Genomic DNA, 20,139 nt, shown 5'->3' on the forward strand with positions numbered 1-20,139 from the left:
TAGGGTGGAAATAGGGTTCACAGGGGTAAGAAGGTGGATCATGGGGGGAATGGGGTCCATTGGGGTAATAATGGGGTAAATAGGGGGATGAATGGGGTTCATGGGGGTGATAATGGGATTGATAGGGGGAGAATGGGGTTCATTGGGGTAATAATGGGGTAAATAGGGGGATGAATGGGGTCCACAGGGGTGATAATGGGGTCCATTGGGGGATGAATGGGGTCCCTGGGGGTAATAATGGGCCCCATAGGTGGATAAATGGGGTCCATAAGGGGATAAATGGGGTTCATTAAGGCAGAAATGGGGCTCATTGGGGTAATAATGGGGTCCATAGGGGGATAAATGGGGCTCACTGAGGCAGAAATGGGGTTCATTGGGGTAATAATGGGGTCCATAGGGGGATAAATGGGGCTCACTGAGGCAAAAATGTGGTTCATTGGGGTAATAATGGGGTCCATAGGGGGATACATGGGGTTCATGGGGGCAATAAATGGGGTCACTGGGCATAAATGGGGTCCCTGGGTCGCTAATGCGTTCATTAATTGGCTATTAATGAAATCTCAGGGCCATCAATAGGTTCATGGGCTCACCAATAGATGCATTAATGCCCTATTAATGAAAGCCCAAAGAACTTGATAGAACTACGGGGTCATTAATAGATTCATTAATGGCCTATTAATGAAATACCAAAGTAATTACTAGAACCATAGGGTCATTAATAGATTCATTAATGGCCTATTAATGAAATACCAAAGTAATTACTAGAACCATAGGGTCATTAATAGATTCATTAATGGCCTATTAATGAAACCGCAAGGTATTTAATAGAACTACAGGATCATTAATACATTCATTAATGACCTATTAATGAAATACCAAGGTAATTAATAGAACCACCGGATCATTACTAGCTTTATTAATGGCCTATTAATGAAATTACAAGGCAACTAACAGAGCCATCAGGTTATTAATAGATTCATTAATGGCCTATTAATGAAATCACAAAATAATTGATAGAACTATCAAATCATTAATACGTTCATTAATAACCCATTAATGAAAGCCCAAAGTAATTAACCATAGGATTATTAATGGATTCATTAATAGCTTATTAATAAGACACCAAAACAATTAATAGAACTATCAAATCTTTAATAAATTCATTACTGACCTACTAATTAAATTATAAAGTAACTAATACAGCTATCAGGTCATTAATAGAATAATTAATGACCTATTAATGTAATTATGACGTCATTATTATGATCAGGGGACGCAAACGCATTCATTGACGACCTATTGATGAAACCATGGTTTCATTAATAGGAGCACTAATTAATAGATTCATTAATGGGCTATTAATGAGCTCCGGGGTCACCAATAGGATAAAGGCTCATCAGTGGTCATTGATGCCCTGTTAATGAAACCTCAAACCAGCCCCAAACCTGAGCCCATCTATGGGACCAGGGGGCACTTATGGGTCCGGGAGGGCACTTATGGGTCCAAGGGGGTCAGTTATGGGTCCGGGAGGGCACCTATGGGTCCTAGGGGTCACTTATGGGTCCAAGGGGTGCCACTTATGGGTCCTGGGAGTGTCACCTATGGGTCCTAGGGGTCACTTATGGGTTCTAGGGGTCACTTATGGGTCCTGGGGGTCAGTTATGGGTCCGGGGGGCACTTATGGGTCCCAGGGGTCACTTATGGGTTCTAGGGGTCACTTATGGGTCCTGGGCATCACTTATGGGTCCTAGGGGTCTCTTATGGGTCCTGGAGTCACTTATGGGTCCAGAGGGGGTCACTTATGGGTCCTAGTGCGGGTTAGTTATGGGTCAGGGGGGGTTAGTTATGGGTCCTGGGCGTCACTTATGGGTCCTGGGCACCAGCTATGGGTCCAGTTGGGTCACTTATGGGTCCTGGGCACCAGTTATGGGTCCAGTTGGGTCACTTATGGGTCCTGGGCATCAGTTATGGGTCCAGGGGGTGCTAGTTATGGGTCCAGTTGGGTCACTTACGGGTCCTGGGCACCAGCTATGGGTCCAGAGGGGGTCACTTATGGGTCCATAGGGGGTCACTTATGGGTCCTAGGGGTCACTTATGGGTCCAGTTGGGTCACTTATGGGTTGGGGGGGGTTAGGTATGGATCCTGGGCAGCAGTTATGGGTCAGGGGGGTCACTTATGGGTCCTGGGGGTGTCACTTATGGGTCCTAGGGGTCACTTATGGGTCCAGAGGGGTCACTTATGGGTCCTGGGGATCACTTATGGGTCCAGGGGTGTTAGTTATGGGTCCTGAGCACCAGTTATGGGTCCAGTTTGGTCACTTATGGGTCCTGAGCACCAGTTATGGGTCCATAGGGGGTCAGTTATGGGTCCTAGGGGTCAGTTATGGGTCCTAGGGGTCACTTATGGGTCCATGGGGGTCACTTATGGGTCCATGGGGGTCACTTATGGGTCTATGGGGGTCACTTATGGGTCTATGGGGGTCACTTATGGGTCCATGGGGGTCACTTATGGGTCCTGAGCACCACTTATGGGTCCATGGGGGTCACTTATGGGTCTATGGGGATCACTTATGGGTCCATGGGGGTCACTTATGGGTCCATGAGGGTCACTTATGGGTCCATGGGGGTCACTTATGGGTCCTGAGCACCAGTTATGGGTCCATAGGGGGTCAGTTATGTGTCCAGAGGGGGTCTGTTATGGGTACATAGGGGTCAGTTATGGGTCCATAGGGGGTCAGTTATGGGTCCTGAGCACCAGTTATGGGTCCATAGGGGGTCAGTTATGGGTCCATAGGCGGTCAGTTATGGGTCCATAGGGGGTCAGTTATGGGTCCATAGGGGGTCAGTTATGGGTCCTGAGCACCAGTTATGGGTCCATAGGGGGGGTCAGCTGTGGGTCCATAGGGGGGTCAGTTATGGGTCCATAGGGGGTCAGTTATGGGTCCATAGGGGTCAGTTATGGGTCCATAGGGGGTCAGTTATGGGTCCATAGGGGTCAGTTATGGGTCCATAGGGGTCAGTTATGGGTCCATAGTGGGTCAGTTATGGGTCCATAGGGGTCAGTTATGTGTCCATAGGGGTCAGTTATGTGTCCATAGGAGTCAGTTATGTGTCCATAGGGGTCAGTTATGGGTCCATAGGGGTCAGTTATGGGTCCATAGGGGTCACTTATGGGTCCATAGGGGGTCACTTATGGGTCCATAGGGGGTCAGTTATGGGTCCATAGGGGTCAGTTATGGGTCCATAGGGGGTCAGTTATGTGTCCATAGGGGGTCAGTTATGGGTCCATAGGGGGTCAGTTATGGGTCCATAGGGGTCAGTTATGTGTCCATAGGGGTCAGTTATGGGTCCATAGGGGGTCAGTTATGGGACCACAGGGGGTCAGTTATGGGTCCTGAGCACCAGTTATGTGTCCATAGGGGGTCAGTTATGGGTCCTAGGAGTCACCTATGGGTCCATAGGGGGGGGTCAGTTATGGGTCCATAGGGGGTCAGTTATGCGTCCTGAGCACCAGTTATGGGTCCATAGGGGGTTATGGGTCCATAGGGGGTTATGGGTCCATAGGGGTTCAGTTATGGGTCCATAGGGGGTCGTTATGGGTCCTGAGCACCAGTTATGGGTCCATAGGGGGGGTCAGCTGTGGGTCCATAGGGGGGGTCAGTTATGGGTCCATAGGGGTTCATTATGGGTCCATAGGGATCAGTTATGGGTCCATAGGGGTTCAGTATGGGTCCATAGGGGTCAGTTATGTGTCCATAGGGGTCATTATGGGTCCATAGTGGGTCAGTTATGGGTCCATAGGGGTCAGTTATGGGTCCATAGGGGTCTTATGTGTCCATAGGAGTCAGTTATGGGTCCATAGGGGTCATTATGGGTCCATAGGGGTCAGTTATGGGTCCATAGGGGTCATTATGGGTCCATAGGGGGTCACTTATGGGTCCATAGGGATCATTATGGGTCCATAGGGGTCGTTATGCCGATAAGGGCTGAGTCATGGGTCCATAGGGGTCTTATGGGTCCATAGGGGGGTCAGCTGTGGGTCCATAGGGGGGTCATAAGGGTCCATAGGGGTCCATATGGGGTCCATAGGGGTCTATATGGGATCCATAAGGGTCCATAGGGGTCCATATGGGTGAGTCATGGTTCATAGGGGTTCAGTTATGGGGTCCATGGGGTCTATATGTGTCCATAGGGGTTCATTGTGGGTCCATAGGGGGTCAGTTATGGGTCTATAGGGGTCACTTATGTGTCCATAGGGGGTCGCTTATGGGTCCATAGGGGATGGATGGGTCCATAGGGGGTCAGTTATGGTCTTGGGGTGAGTTATGTGTCCATAGGGGGTCAGTTGTGGGTCCATAGGGGGTCAGTTATGGGTCCATAGGGTCAGTTATGTGTCCATAGGGGGGTGAGTTATGTGTCCATAGGGGTCAGTTATGTGTCCATAGGGGTCAGTTATGGGTCCATAGGGGTCAGTTATGTGTCCATAGGGGTCAGTTATGGGTCCATAGGGGGTCAGTTATGTGTCCATAGGGGGGGTCAGTTATGTGTCCATAGAGGTCAGTTATGGGTCCATAGGGGTCAGTTATGGGTCCTGAGCACCAGTTATGGGTCCATAGGGGTCAGTTATGGGTCCATAGGGGTCAGTTATGGGTCCTGAGCACCAGTTATGGGTCCATAGGGGGGGTCAGTTATGGGTCCTGAGCACCAGTTATGGGTCCATAGGGGTGAGTTATGGGTCTGGAGGTGGTCGTTGGGTTAATAGTGGGGGTCAATTATGGGTCCATGGGGGTTCAGTTATGGGTCCATAGGGGGTCAGTTATGTGTCCATAGGGGTCAGTTATGGGTCCATAGGGGGTCAGTTATGGGTCCTGAGCACCAGTTATGGGTCCATAGGGGTCAGTTATGTGTCCATAGGGGTCAGTTATGGGTCCATAGGGGGGGTCAGTTATGGGTCCATAGGGGTCAGTTATGTGTCCATAGGGGTCAGTTATGTGTCCATAGGGGTCAGTTATGGGTCCATAGGGGAGGTCAGTTATGGGTCCTAGGGGTCACCTATGGGTCCATAGGGGTCAGTTGTGGGTCTGAGTGGGTCACTTATGGGTCCTAGGGGCCAGCTGTGGGTCCGACCTTGTCCCGGGCGGGGTCGTCGTCGGTGTCGTGCTGCTCGACGCCGAACTTGTGGTCCATCTCCTCGCCGCCCTCGCAGATGTTCTTGCCCTTGCAGAGCTCGTAGACGTGGCTCAGCCGCTTCTTGGGCTGCCCCTTGGACTTGGCCAGGATGTCCCGGATCTTGGGGTTGTTCTGGGGTGCGGGGGGGGGACAGGCACAGGGGTTATTGGGGAATAGAGGGGGTGGGGGGGAAAAAAAGGGGGGTTTGGTTAAAAATAGCGGTTTTTGGGGGAAAAATGGGGGTTTTGGGGGGAAAAATGGGGGTTTTGGTTAAAAATAGCGGTTTTGGGGGGGGAATGGGGGTTTTGGGGGGAAAAACAGGGGTTTGGGGAAAAAGGGGGTTTTGGTTAAAAATGGCGGTTTTGGGGGGGGAATGGGGGTTTTGGGGGGAAAAACGGGGGTTTTGGTTAAAAATGGCGGTTTTGGGGGGGAATGGTTTTGGAAAGGGGGTTTTGGGGGGAAAAACGGGGGTTTTGGTTAAAAATAGCGGTTTTGGGGGGGGAATGGGGGTTTTGGGGGGAAAAACGGGGGTTTTGGTTAAAAATAGCGGTTTTGGGGGGAAAAATGGGGGTTTTGGGGGGAAAAAAGGGGGTTTTGGTTAAAAATAGCGGTTTTGGGGGGGAATGGGGGTTTTGGGGGGAAAAATGGGGGTTTTGGTTAAAAATAGCGGTTTTGGGGGGAAAAAAGGGGGTTTTGGTTAAAAATAGCGGTTTTGGGGGGAAAAATGGGGGTTTTGGGGGGAAAAACAGCGGTTTGGTTAAAAACAATGGTTTTGGGGGTGAAAAATGGGGATTTTAGTTAAAAACAGGGGTTTGGGTGCAAAAACAAGGGGTTTCGTTAAAAACAGCGGTTTGGGGGGAAAAACAATGGTTTTGGTTAAAAACAAGGGGTTTTGGGGGAAAAATGGGGGTTTTGGTCAAAAACGGTGGTTTGGGGGGAAAAATGTGAGTTTTGGGGGCAAAAACAGGGGTTTGGTTAAAAACAATGGTTTTGGGGAGAAAAATGGAGGTTTTGGTTAAAAACAGGGGTTTGGGGGAAAAACGGGATTTTGGTTAAAAACGGGATTGGGGTGAAAAAGGGGGTTTTGGTTAAAAATAGCAGTTTTGGGGGGAAAAATGGGAGTTTTGGGGGGAAAAACAGGGGTTTGGGGGAAAAATGGGGATTTGGGGGGAAAACAGCGGTTTTGGGGGGGAACAGGGGTTTGGGGGGAAAAATGGGGGGTTTTGTGGGGAAAAAACAGGGGTTTTGGTTAAAAACAGGAGAATGAGGGCAAAAACCGGGGTTTTGGTTGAAAACAGCGGTTTGGGTTAGAAAAAGGCAGTTTGGGGTTAGGAAATGGTGTTTTGGGGCAGAAAATGGCATTTTAGGGGGAGAAAACATCAGTTCTGGGTTAGACAATGGCAGCTTGGGGCAGAAAATGACATTTTGGGGGAGAAAGCAGCGGGTTTGGGTCAGGAAATGGAACCGTTTTGGGGAAGAAAATGGCATTTTGGGGGCAAACCCCTTGGTTTGGGGTTATAAAATGGCATTTTGGGCAGAAAATGGCTTTTTGGGGGAGAAAACCTCATTTTGGGGGTAAGCAAACAGCATTTTGGGGGTCAGGAATTGTCATTTTTGGCATCAGAAAACACTGAGTTTGGGGTCATAAACGGCGTTTTTGCTGTTATAAAACAGCTTTTTGGGGTCAAAAAATGTCATTTAGGGTCAGAGAGGGTTTTTGGGTCAGAAAATGGCATTTTTGAGTGAGAAAACATCACTTTGGGGTCACAAACTGTGGGTTTGCTCTCACAAAACATTATTTTGGGGTCAGAAAACCTCATTTTTGGGGCCATAAAATGCCATTTTTGGGGTGACAAACAGCATTTTGGGGCCAGATACCATCACTGGGTCAAAAAAACCACTTCAGGGTCATAAAACCTCATTTTGGGGCCATAAAACCAAATTCCAGGGGTCAAAAAACCTCATTTTGGGAACCCAAAACCTACTTTTCGGGTCACAAAACCCCATTTTGGGTTAAAAAGCCCGATTTTGTGGGCCAAAAAACCTCAGTTTGGGGTCACAAAACCTCATTTGGGCGTCCCAAAACCTCATTTTTGGTTCAAAAACCTCATTTTGGGTTCAAAACCTTATTTTGGGGTCCCAAAACCCCATTTTGGGTCACAAAACCCCATTTGGGGGTCCCAAAACCTCATTTTTGGTTCAATACCTTTACTTTGGGTTCAAACACCCTCATTTTGGGTTCAAACACCCTCATTTTGGGGTCACAAAACCTCACTTTGGGGTCCCAAAACCTCATTTTGAGGTCAAGAAAACCCCATTTTGGGGTCCCAAAACCTCATTTTCTGGTCAAAAAAACCTCATTTCAGGGTCCCAAAACTGCATTTTGGGGTCAAAAAACCCCTTCATTTTGGGGTCACAAAACCCCATTTTGGGGTCAAAACCCCTCATGTTGGGGTCAAAAAACCCCATTTTGCGATCACAAACCTCACTTTGGGGTCACAAAACCTCATTTTTGGTTCAATACCTTCATTTTGGGTTCAAAAACCCTCATTTTGGGGTCACAAACCTGCATTCTGGGGTCACAAAACCTCATTTGGGGGTCACAAAACCCCATTTTGGGGTCACACAACCTCACTTTGGGTTCAATAACCTTTTGGGTTCAAAAACCCTCGTTTTGGGGTCACAAAACCCCATTTTTTGTTCAATAACCATGTTGTGGGGTCAGAAAACCCCATTTTGGGGGTAAAAAAACCCATTTTGGGGTCACAAAACCCCATTTTGGGTTCAATACCCTTATTTTGGGTTCAAAACCCCTCATTTTGGGGTCCCAAAACCCCGTTTTGGGGTCACAAAACCACATTTTGGGGTCCCAAAACTCCATTATGGGGTCAAGAAAACCTCATTTTGGGGTCAAATAACCTCATTTGGGGGTCACAAAAAAACATGTTGCCATCACAAACCTCATTTTGGGGTCAATACCTTTATTTTGGGTTCAAAACCCCTCATTTTGGGGTCAAAAAAACGCATTCTGGGGTCACAAAACCTCACTTTGGGGTCCCAAAACCTCATTTTGGGGTCATAAAACCCCATTTTTGAGTCACAAAACCCCATTTTGGGGTCACAAAACCTTATGTTGGGGTCAAAAAAACCCATTTTGTGATCACAAACCTCATTTTGGGGTAACAAAACCTCATTTTTGGTTCAATACCTTTATTTTGGGTTAAAAAACCCTCATTTTGGGGTCACAAAACTGCATTCTGGGGTCACAAAATCTCACTTTGGGGTCCCAAAACCCCATTTTGGGGTCCAAAACCTCATTTTGGGGTCCCAAAACCTCTTTATGGGGTCAAAAAACCCCATTTGGGGGTCACAAAACCTCATTTTGGGGTCATAAAACCCCATTTTTGAGTCACAAAACCCCATTTTGGGGTCACAAAACCTTATTTTGGTGTCACACAACCTCACTTTGGGTTCAATAACCTTATTTGGGGTTCAAAAACCCTCATTTTGGGGTCACAAAACCCCATTTTGGGGTCACAAAACGCCATTGTGGGTTCAATACCCTTGTTTTGGGTTCAATAACCATGTTGTGGGGTCAGAAAACCCCATTTTGGGGTCAGAAAACCCCATTTTTGGGGTCAAAAAACCCATTTCGGGGCCACAAACCCCCATTTTGGGTTCAATACCCTCGTTTTGGGTTCAATAATTGCAGTTTGGGTTCAATAAATGTTTTTTGGGGTCCCAAAACCCCATTTTGGGTTCAATACCCTTATTTTGGGTTCAAAAACCCTCATTTTGGGGTCACAAAACCACATTTTGGGGTCCCAAAACTCCATTATGGGGTCAAGAAAACCTCATTTTGGGGTCAAATAACCTCATTTGGGGGTCAAAAAACCTCATTTTGGGGTCACAAAAAACAATGTTGCCATCACAAACCTCATTTTGGGGTCAATACCTTTATTTTGGGTTCAAAAACCCTCATTTTGGAGTCACAAAACCTCATTTTGGGGTCAAAAAAACGCATTCTGGGGTCCCAAAACCTCACTTTGGGGTCCCAAAACCCCATTTTGGGGTCCAAAACCTCATTTTGGGGTCCCAAAACCCCATTTTGGGGTGACAAAACCCCATTTTGGGTTCAATAACCGCATTTTGGGGTCAGAAAACCCCATTTTGGGGTCACAAAACCTCACTTTGGGTTCAATAACCGCATTTTGGGGTCAGAAAACCCATTTTGGGGTGAATACCCTTACTTTGGGTTCAAAAACACTCATTTTGGGGTCACAAAACCTCATTTTGGGGTCAAAAAAACGCATTCTGGGGTCACAAAACCTCACTTCGGGTTCCCAAAACCCCATTTTGGGGTCAAAAAACCTCATTTTTGGGGTGACAAAACCCCATTTTGGGGTCACAAAACCTCACTTTGGGTTTAATAACTGTGTTTTGAGGTCAGAAAACCCCATTTTGGGGTCACAAAACCTCACTTTGGGTTCAATAACTGTGTTTTGAGGTCAGAAAACCCCATTTTGGGGTGACAAAACCTCACTTTGGGTTCAATAACCGCATTTTGGGGTCAGAAAACCCCATTTTGGGGTCAATACCCTTACTTTGGGTTCAAAAACACTCATTTTGGGGTCACAAAACCCCATTTTGGGTCCCAAAACCCCATGTAGGAGTCACAAAACCTCATTTTGGGGTCCCAACTCCTCACTTTGGAGTCACAAAACCCCATTTAGGGGGCCCCAAAACCTCATTTTGGGTCCAAAAACCCTATTTTTGGGTCACAAAACCCCATTTTGGGGTCAGAAAACCCCATTTTGGGTCACAAAACCCCATGTTTGGGTCACAAAACCCCCTTCAGGGGGTCACAAAACCCCATTTTGGGTCACAAAACCCCATTTTTGCGTCACAAAACCCCATTTTCGGGTCACAAAACCCCATTTTTGGGTCAGAAACCCCCATTTTGGGTCACAAAACCCCATTTTTGCGTCACAAAACCCCATTTTTGGGTCACAAAACCCCAATTTTCGGGTCACAAAACCCCATTTTGGGTCACAAAACCCCATTTTTGGGTCACAAAACCCCATTTTTGGGTCACAAAACCCCATTTTTGGGTCACAAAACCCCATTTGGGGTCACAAAACCCCATTTTTGCGTCACAAAACCCCATTTTTGGGTCACAAAACCCCATTTTTGGGTCACAAAACCCCATTTTTGGGTCACAAAACCCCATTTTGGGGTCCTAATACCCATTTTTGGGTCAGAAAACCCAAATTTTGGGGTCACAAAACCTCATTTGGGGGTCACAAAACCCCATTTTGGGGTCCTAATACCCATGTTTGGGTCAGAAAACCCCAATTTTCGGGTCACAAAACCTCATTTGGGGGTCACAAAACCCCATTTTGGGGTCCTAATACCCATGTTTGGGTCAGAAAACCCCAATTTTCGGGTCGCAAAACCTCATTTGGGGGTCACAAAACCCCATTTTGGGGTGCTAATACCATTTTTGGGTCAGAAAACCCCAATTTTCGGGTCACAAAACCCCATTTTGGGTCACAAAACCCCATTTTGGGTCACAAAACCCCATTTTGGGTCACAAAACCCCATTTTTGGGTCACAAAACCCCATTTTGGGTCACAAAACCCCATTTTTGGGTCACAAAACCCCATTTTTGGGTCACAAAACCCCATTTTTGGGTCGGAAAACCCCATTTTTGGGTCGGAAAACCCCATTTTTGTGCTCCCAAATCCCCATTCTGTGCCTCCAGACCCAGCAGTGGTGCCCCCCATGCCCAGTGCGGGCCCGGCCCTCACCGCGTCCACCAGGAGCTTGGAGCAGAAGAAGCAGACGCAGCGCAGAATCTTCATGGTCTTGGCCAGGAAACCCACGTGGAAAACCGGCTTGGCCAGCTCGATGTGACCGAAGTGGCCAGGGCACTCCGTCATGTTACCTATAGGGACACATAGAGACACATAGAGATACATAGAGATATAGGGGATATAGGGGATATGGGGCCAGCTCGATGTGACCGAAGTGGCCAGGGCACTCCGTCATGTTACCTACATAGAGAGACATAGGGACACATAGAGACACATAGAGACACATAGAGATACATAGAGATATAGGGGATATAGGGGATATGGGGCCAGCTCGATGTGGCCAAAGTGGCCAGGGCACTCTGTCATGTTACCTGTATAGGGATACATAAGGAGACATAGAGATACATAGAGATATAGGGGATATAGGGGATATGGGGCCAGCTCGATGTGACCAAAGTGGCCAGGGCACTCTGTCATGTTACCTGTATAGGGATACATAGGGAGACATAGAGATACATAGAGATATAGGGGATATAGGGGATATGGGGCCAGCTCGATGTGGCCAAAGTGGCCCGGGCACTCCGTCATGTTACCTACATAGGGATACATAGGGATACATAGAGATATAGGGGATATAGGGGATATGGGGCCAGCTCGATGTGGCCAAAGTGGCCAGGGCACTCTGTCATGTTACCTGTATAGGGACACATAGAGATACATAGAGATATAGGGGATATAGGGGATATGGGGCCAGCTCGATGTGGCCAAAGTGACCGGGGCACTCTGTCATGTTACCTATAGGGACACATAGAGATACATAGAGATATAGGGGATATAGGGGATATGGGGCCAGCTCGATGTGGCCAAAGTGGCCAGGGCACTCCGTCATGTTACCTACATAGAGAGACATAGGGACACATAGAGATACATAGAGATATAGGGGATATAGGGGATATGGGGCCAGCTCGATGTGGCCAAAGTGACCGGGGCACTCCGTCATGTTACCTATAGAGACATAGGGACACATAGAGATATAGGGGATATAGGGGATATGGGGCCAGCTCGATGTGGCCAAAGTGGCCAGGGCACTCCGTCATGTTACCTGTATAGGGATACATAGGGATACATAGAGATATAGGGGATATAGGGGATATGGGGCCAGCTCGATGTGGCCAAAGTGGCCAGGGCACTCCGTCATGTTACCTACATAGAGAGACATAGGGACACATAGGGATACATGGGGATATAGGGGATATAGGGGATATGGGGCCAGCTCGATGTGGCCAAAGTGACCGGGGCACTCTGTCATGTTACCTATAGAGACATAGGGACACATAGAGATATAGGGGATATAGGGGATATGGGGCCAGCTCGATGTGACCGAAGTGGCCCGGGCACTCCGTCATGTTACCTATAGAGACATAGGGACACATAGGGACACATAGAAATACATAGAGATACATAGAGATATAGGGGATATAGGGGATATGGGGCCAGCTCAATGTGGCCAAAGTGACCCGGGCACTCCGTCATGTTACGTATAGGGACACATAGAGATACATGGGAATACATAGAGATATAGAGGATATGGGGGATATGGGGCCAGCTCGATGTGCCCAAAGTGACCCGGGCACTCTGTCATGTTACCTAGGGAGAGACACATAGGGATACAGGGATACAGGGATATGGCAGTATGTGAACAAGAGGGATATGGAAATGGGAATGGGGATATGGGAATGGATGGGAATGGGGGGGACTGGAGAGGGATATGGGAATGAGGAGGTGGGAATGGGGGGACTGAAATGGGAGAGATTGGAATGGGGTTGGGAACGGAGGGGTGGGAATGGGGGGACTGGAACTGGGGGGAGACAAGAATGGGGGGATTGGAATGGGGAGGATGGGAATGGGGGTTTGCACCCCACAAATGGAGTGGTTTGGGACGAAAGAGGAGAGAGTTGGCCCTAAAAGGGGGGGGGGTTCAGCCCCAAAAGGAGATGATTTGGTGCAAAAAGGGGGCTTCACCCCCAAAAGGGGTGGCCTGGCCCCAAAACGGGGGGGGTGGGCCCTGAAAAGGGAATGGTTTGGCCCCAAAAGGGGGGCTGGCCCTAAAAAAAGGGGGTAATGAGGCACTAAAAGGGGAATGGTTTGGTCCCAAAAAGGAGGGGGTCACCCCAAAAAGGGGATGGTTTGGTCCTAAAAGGGGGTGGGGGTTTGGCCCCAAAAGGGGAGCTAGCCCTAAAAATGGGGGGCTTGACCCTAAAAAGGGGTGTGTGCCCAAAAAGGGAGTGGGTTCAACCCCAAAAAGGGTGGTTTGGTCCTAAAAGTGGGGGTTTGGCCCTAAAAACAGGGGGATTAGCCCTAAAAAGGAAACGGTTTGGCCCTAAAAGGGGAATGGTTCAGCCCCAAAAGGGACTGGAGCTGCCCTGAAAATGAGGTGGTTTGGCCCTAAAAGGGGGGATTTGGCCCTAAAAGGGGGGATTCACCCCCAAAAGGGGTGTTTGGGCCCTGAAAGGTGGGGGGTGATTTGGCCCTAAAAGGGGATTGATTCGACCCTAAAAGGAGCTGATTTAGCCCCAAAAGTGAGGGGATTTGGCCCGAAAGAGAAGTGATTTAGCCCTAAATGAAGGGGGAAAAGCTTCCCTCCCAAAACGGGGTTATTTCAACCCAAAAAGGGACTTTTCCATTAATTTTAGGGGGTTTTTCACCCCCAAACCCCCCCAAAAGGGGGTGCCCCCTCACTAAAGGGAGTTCATGCCCCCCCCAAAGCAAAGACCCAGCCCACCCCTCCCAATGACTGCTTTGGGGGGGGCAATGGGGCTCCCCCTTGATGGCCCTGTACCCATGAGCACCCCATAGCCCCCCCCCCCCCCGTTTTGGGGGTGCCCCCACTCACCAGCACAGGTCTGGCAGCGCCCGGTCCTCTCGATGACGCCCTGACGGGGGTCCATGAGCCCCCCAAGTTTGGGGCGCCCCCCTTCTGTGGTCTCGGGGTACTTGATGCCCCCCTCAGTCACCGACATCCGTTTCTATGGGGGGAAAGGGGAAACTGAGGCACAAGGGGAGCCCCAAACCCACCCCCATTCACACCCAAATGGATGGGGGGACCCCGAGAACCCCCCTTTAAGCGGCTGCACCCCAAGACTCACCCAAAGGACCCTCCTGGGACCCCAATACCCCCTCCCCAACCCCAAGGCATCCAAAATACCCCCAGGGACCCCAATAGTGCTTTAGAAGCCATTGGGGCCTCACAGGGGCTCAATGGGGACCCCAATAGTGCTTTAGAAGCCACTGGGACCTCCTAGGGGCTCAATGGGGACCCTCAAGGACCCCAATAGTGCTTTAGAAGCCATTAGGGCCTCCTAGGAGCTCAATGGGGACCCCAAAGTGCTTTAGAAGCCATTGGGCTTCATAGGGGCTCAATGGGGACCCCAATAGTGCTTTAGAAGGCATTGGGGCCTCCTAGGGGCTCAATGGGGACCCCCAAGAACCCCAATAGTGCTTTAGAAGGCATTGGGGCCTCACAGGGGCTCAATGGGGACCCCAATAGTGCTTTAGAAGGCATTGGGGCCCCATGGAGCCTCAATGGGGACCCCAATAGCGCTTTAGAAGCCACTGGGGCCCCCTAGGGGCTCAAGGGGGACTTCAAGGACCCCAATAGTGCTTTAGAAGGCACTGGGGTCTCATAGGGGCTCAATGGGGACCCCAAGGACCCCAATAATGCTTTACAAAGCATTGGGGCCTCCTGGACACTGAATGGGTACCCCCAGGGATCCCAATAGTGTTTTAGAAGCTACTGGGACCTCAATGGGGACCCCCAAGGACCCCAATAGTGCTTTAGAAGCCATTGGGGCCTCCTAGGGGCTCAATAGGGACCCCAATAGTGCTTTAGAAGTCATTGGGGCCTTACAGAAGCTCAATGGAGACCCCAATAATGCTTTAGAAGCCATTGGGGCCCCATGGAGGCTCAATGGGGACCCCAAGGACCCCAATAACGGTTTAGAAGCCATTAGGGCCTCCTAGGGGCTCAAGGGGGACCCCCAAGGACCCCAATAGTGTTTTAGAAGGCACTGGGGCCTCATAGGGCCTCAATGGGGACCCCCAAGGACCCCAATAGTGCTTTAGAAGCCATTGGGGCCCCATGGAGGCTCAATGGGGACCTCCAAGGACCCCAATACCGGTTTAGAAGCCATTAGGGCCTCCTAGGGGCTCAAGGGGGACCCCAAGGACCCCAATAGTGCTTTAGAAGCCATTGGGGCCTCCTGGAGGCTCAATGGGGACCCCCAAAGTGCTTTAGAAGCCACTGGGGCCCCATGGAGGCTCAATGGGGACCTCCAAGGACCCCAATAACACTTTAGAAGCCATTGGGGCCTCCTGGAGCCTCAATGGGGACCCCCAAACCCCCCCCAGGGCACCCCAAACCCTCACGAGGGCCCCTTCAGGACCGCGACACCCCCCTGCCCCCCCCCAGGGCCTCCCCATCCTGTGGGGGGCGCTCTACCCCGCACGGGGCCTCTCTGTCTCCCGCTCTCGTTGCCTCGCCGCCATTTCCCGTCCGGGCCCCCCCTCAGCCGCTCTCCCGTTCCCGTTCCCCACCTTCCCATCCCCGTTCCCGTTCCCTTCCCGTTCCCCCCCCAGTCCGGTACCATCTCATCGGGGCTGAGGATCCCGAACTGCACCCGTTTGATGGTGCGCAGCGGGCAGGCGCTGTCTCCGGAGGGCGGCCCGCCGTGCATGGCGCCGGCCCTCGCGCGGCCCTCGCGGCCGCTTCAGGTCCCGAACACTCCCCGAACGCTGCCCCACACAGAGCCGGAGCTCCCCTTGCGGCCCCCGGTAGGACCCGGCGCGACCGGATCCCCCCCTCTTTCGATCCGGCCGCGGCGCGGTCCCGCTCCGACTGAGGCACGCAACGCTTGAGCGCCCCCTTATATCGCCTCGGGAAGGAGGGGGAGTGGCCGGGCCGTACCAAAGCGCGGCGCCTCAGAGAGGGGGGGGATCGGGGTAAAGGCGCTGGGGAAGGGAAGGGGAAGCGGGTCCCGGTGCCGATGCAGGAGCGAGAGGGGATCGGGAGGGAGCGGGGGAAGCCCCGGCTCCGTGCGGCCCCGCGGGGATGCGGCGCTCCCGGCGCACATCCCCCCCCGCGCGGCCATGGAACGACTCATGAATAATTAATGACGTAATGACGCGCCCTACGCAGGCCACGCCCCCAACGGGGCCCCGCCTCCCGCCGCCGCGCCCTGCCGGAAGCGGCCGGAGGTTGCCGAAGTCCCCCAGGCGGAAGCGGCCGGAGGTTGCCGAAGCGCGGCCTGCGCCGCCTCGGCCTCGCCTGCTCGGCCCGACCGCGCTGCCCCCTCCGCGGCCCGGCTGCGGCGCTGGGCAAGGCCCCGGCTTGGGCCTGGTCTCGGTTCCGGTCCCGAGGAGGGCGATGGAGGGTGAGTGCGGCGGGGGTTGTGCTGCGGAGACACGGGCCTGAGGGCGTGTGGGACGTGCGTGCGTGCGTGTTACATGTTTGCGTGTGTACATGCGTGTTGCGTGTGTACATGCGTGTTGCGTGTGTACATGCGTGTTGCGTGTGTACATGCGTGTTACATGTGTACATGCGTGTCAGGAGCGGGTGTCACACCCGTGTGGGCTCCAAGGGGCACCTTACAAGTGTCACGCATCACGCGTGTACATGCGTGTCGTGTCATGTGTCCCGTGCGTCACATGATGCGTGCATACATGGATGGTGCGTGTCACATGTCACGCGTGTACGTTTGTCACGTGATGCACGTCTGTGTTGCATGTGGCACCTGTCCTACGTGTGTACATGTGTCACATGACACGCACGTCCATGTATGTTGTATCTGTCATGTGTGTGCATACGTGTCACATGATGCATACATGTGTGTATGTTATGTACGTCATGTCCCATGTGTATGCGTGTATCACATGATGCGCACGTATGTTGCGTGTCACGTGTCCCGTATGTGTATATATCACATGACGCACATGTACATATATGTTGCGTGCTATATGTTACGTACATGTACACGTGTGTGTCCCGTGATGCACATGTGCACACGTATGTTGTGCGTGTCACATCCCTTATGTGCATGTGTCACGTGATGTATGTCTGTGTTGTGTGTCACGTGTTACATCCATATACATGTGTGTGTCACGTGATGCACATGCATGTGTATATTGTCTGTGTCATGTCCTATGTGTGTACAGGTGTCACATGACGTACATGTGTGTTGTGTGTTGTGTGTTGCACACATAAATGCGTATGTTACGTATAGGTGTTCATGTCACAGGATACACATCTACACACGTATGTTGTGCGTCATGTCCCATATATGCCCATACGTCACATGATGTACATGTACGTTACGTGTTACGAGTCCCATGCATGTATATGTGTGTGACATGATGCACATGTGTACACGTATGTTGTTGCATGCGTCACATGTCACACATGTGCACGTCACATCATGCACATGTATGTGTATGCTGCATGTCACCTGTTTTGTGTGCATGTGTCACATGATACATGTGCATGTATGTTACATGTATCCCGTGCCCCATGCTTGTACATGTGTGTCACATGATGCGCACGTACACATATCTTCCGTGTGTCATGTGTCCCATATGTGCACATGTATCACATGAGGTACATGTATGTTGTGTGCCGTGTCCCATGTGTGTGCATGTGTCACATGATGCACAAGCACGTGTGTGTCAGGTGTCACGTGTCCCATGTGTGTCACATGATGTACATGTGTTGCGTGTCACATGATGCACATGTACATATGCGTTACACGTCACATGTCTTGTGTACATGCGCTACATGACACATGTACATGTATGTTGTGTGTGTCACGTGCCCCATGCTTGTACCTGTGTGTCACGTGATGCACATACATGTGTATTGTGTGTCATGTGTCCCATGCATGCACATGTATGTCACATGGGTCATGTGTCCCATATATACACACGTGTCACATGATGCACATGTGTCACATGATGCACATGCGTACATGTGTGTTGTCACGTGTTCCATACATGTATGTCACATGATGCACGCATGCATGTATGTTGTGTCACGTGACACATGTGTCCGCGTGTGTTACGTCACACATGACGTCACGCTTTGACGTCACACCCCCATATCCCCTCTCTGTCCCTTTAACACCCCCCCCCGCGCGTTGCATTGTGGGCACGTGACGTCACCCCCCCCCCATCCCATCCAATCCGCGCCCGGGGCCACCCCACACGTCACGGCGGCGGTGGGCGGGGCCTGGCGCGGGCGGTGCTCCCCGATTGGCTGCAGGTGAAAGGTCCCCTCTCCCCCTGCGGGACGTGGGGGGGGGGGCTGTTCCCATGGCAACGCGCGGGTGACACCGCCCCCCCCCCATCCCCGCCGCCTGTTGCTGGGGACGGCGGAGCGGGAACAGGCGGCGGCGATGGTAGCGGGGGGGGGCAATGGGGGTGTTCTTATAGGGGTGTTCTTATGGGGGTGTTGTTATGGGGGTGTTGTTATGTGGGGGTTGTCATGGGGGTGTTGTTATGGGGGGGGTGTGATAGAGGGGTTGTTAAGGGGGGGTTTCCGCCTGTTGTTCCGGGTGACACCGCGCTGGGGGGGTGTGACATGTACCATGGGGGGGTTGCTGTTGGGGTGTCGCTATGGGGGGGGTGTTGCTGTTGGGGTGTCGCTATGGGGGGGTGTTACAAGAGGGGGGTTCCCCTCCGCCTGTTCCCCCCCCATCCTCCGCCTGTCGCTGCTGCGTTGTTGTTCCCCCCCCTTTAACCCCGCCCCCCCCATCTCCGACTGTACAACAACACCCGCTGGGGGATGGGGGGGGGGTGTGTGACGTCGCAGTGTCAATGACGTCACGGTGACGTCAAACAGCGCGGTGTGACGTCATGGAGCGCCCCCCCCATCACCCTTCCCTCTCCTCCCCCTCCCCAGGTTCTGGCCCCCCCAGCGGCACCCCCTGCGTGAGGCCTCAGTGCACAGGTGGGGGGCAGGCGTGTGTGGGGCTGCCCCATAGCACGGGGGGGGAGGCTCTATGGGGCTCTATAGAGTTTCTATGGGGCTCTATAGAGTTTCTATGGGGCTCTATGGAGTTTCTATGGGGCTCTGTGGAGTTTCTATGGGGCTCTGTGGGGTCTCTATGGGGCTCCATGGAGGCTCTATGGGGGCTCTATGGGTTCCTATGTGTTTCTATGGGGTCTCTATGGGGGTCTATGGAGATCTATGGAGGCTCTATGGGTTCGTATGGGTTTCTATGAGGTCTCTATGGGGGCTCTATGGAGTTTCTATGGGGCTCTGTGGGGTCTCTGTGGGGCTCTATGGAGTCTCTATGGGGGCTCTATGGGTTCCTATGGGTTTCTATGGAGTCTCTATGGGGGCTCTATGGGTTCCTATGGGTTTCTATGGGGTCTCTATGGGGCTCTATGGAGTCTCTATGGGGGCTCTATCGGTTCCTATGGGTTTCTATGGGGTCTCTATGGGGCTCTATGGAGTCTCTATGGGGGCTCTATGGGTTCCTATGGGTTTCTACGGGGTCTCCATGGGTCTTTATGGAGCCTCTAGGGGGGATCTGTGGGTCTCTATGGGTCTCTATGGAGTCTCTATGTGGTCTCTATGGGGCTCCATGGGGTCTCTGTGCATCCCTATGACGTCTCTATGGGGCGTTATGGGTCTATCTGGCAGCTCTATAGGGTCTCTATGGGGCTCTGTGGTTCTCTATGGGGTCTTTATGGGTGTCTATGGGTTCCTATGGGGCCTCTGTGGGTCCCTATGGGGTCTCTATGGGAGCTCTGTGGGTCCCTATGAGGTCTCTATGGCTCCCTATGGGGCTCTATGGGGCGCAGCCGCCGCGGCTCCTGCGGCCATTTTAAGCCTCCGGCTGCGGAGGACACGAAACAAAATGGCTGCTGGGGGGGGGGGAGGAGGAAGTGAGGGGGGAGGAGCTGTGGGGCTGGAGCCCTGTGGGGCAGAGACCCCTCCCCCATAGCACAGGGACCCCCCTGCCCCATAGCGTGAGGGGACCCAGCCCCATAGCATGGGGGGGGCAGGAAGTTGCTATGGGGGGGCGGGGCCAATGTATGGGGCTGGGGGGGGATGCGTGGGGCTGGGACACCGCAGGCTGTGGGGCGGAGGAAGCCCTGA

At 51.9% G+C, this 20,139-nt stretch overlaps 2 protein-coding genes across 2 annotated transcripts; one reads left to right on the plus strand and one right to left on the minus strand.

Annotated features, from left to right (window-relative positions):
• Window positions 1-5,127: 5,127 nt before the first annotated feature.
• Window positions 5,128-15,796, minus strand: LOC133220494 (DNA-directed RNA polymerase II subunit RPB1-like; the record flags this gene model as incomplete). Its single annotated transcript, XM_061368674.1, has 4 exons — window positions 15,629-15,796; window positions 13,879-14,011; window positions 10,980-11,116; window positions 5,128-5,301 (listed from the first exon to the last, which is right to left on the minus strand). Coding segments are annotated over exons 1-4 (534 nt in total), but the record flags the coding sequence as incomplete, so codon positions are not given.
• A 3,237-nt stretch (window positions 15,797-19,033) lies between these two features.
• Window positions 19,034-19,756, plus strand: LOC133220495 (uncharacterized; the record flags this gene model as incomplete). Its single annotated transcript, XM_061368675.1, is given in 3 exon segments — window positions 19,034-19,601; window positions 19,604-19,701; window positions 19,703-19,756. Coding segments are annotated over 3 exon segments (720 nt in total), but the record flags the coding sequence as incomplete, so codon positions are not given.
• Window positions 19,757-20,139: the final 383 nt, after the last annotated feature.

Source organism: Neopsephotus bourkii, unplaced genomic scaffold, assembly GCF_033783945.1.
Source record: "Neopsephotus bourkii isolate Nb327-2 ecotype Australia unplaced genomic scaffold, CSIRO-AGI_Nbou_v1 NB_1437, whole genome shotgun sequence".
In the NCBI taxonomy this organism is placed as follows: Eukaryota; Metazoa; Chordata; class Aves; order Psittaciformes; family Psittacidae; genus Neopsephotus; species Neopsephotus bourkii.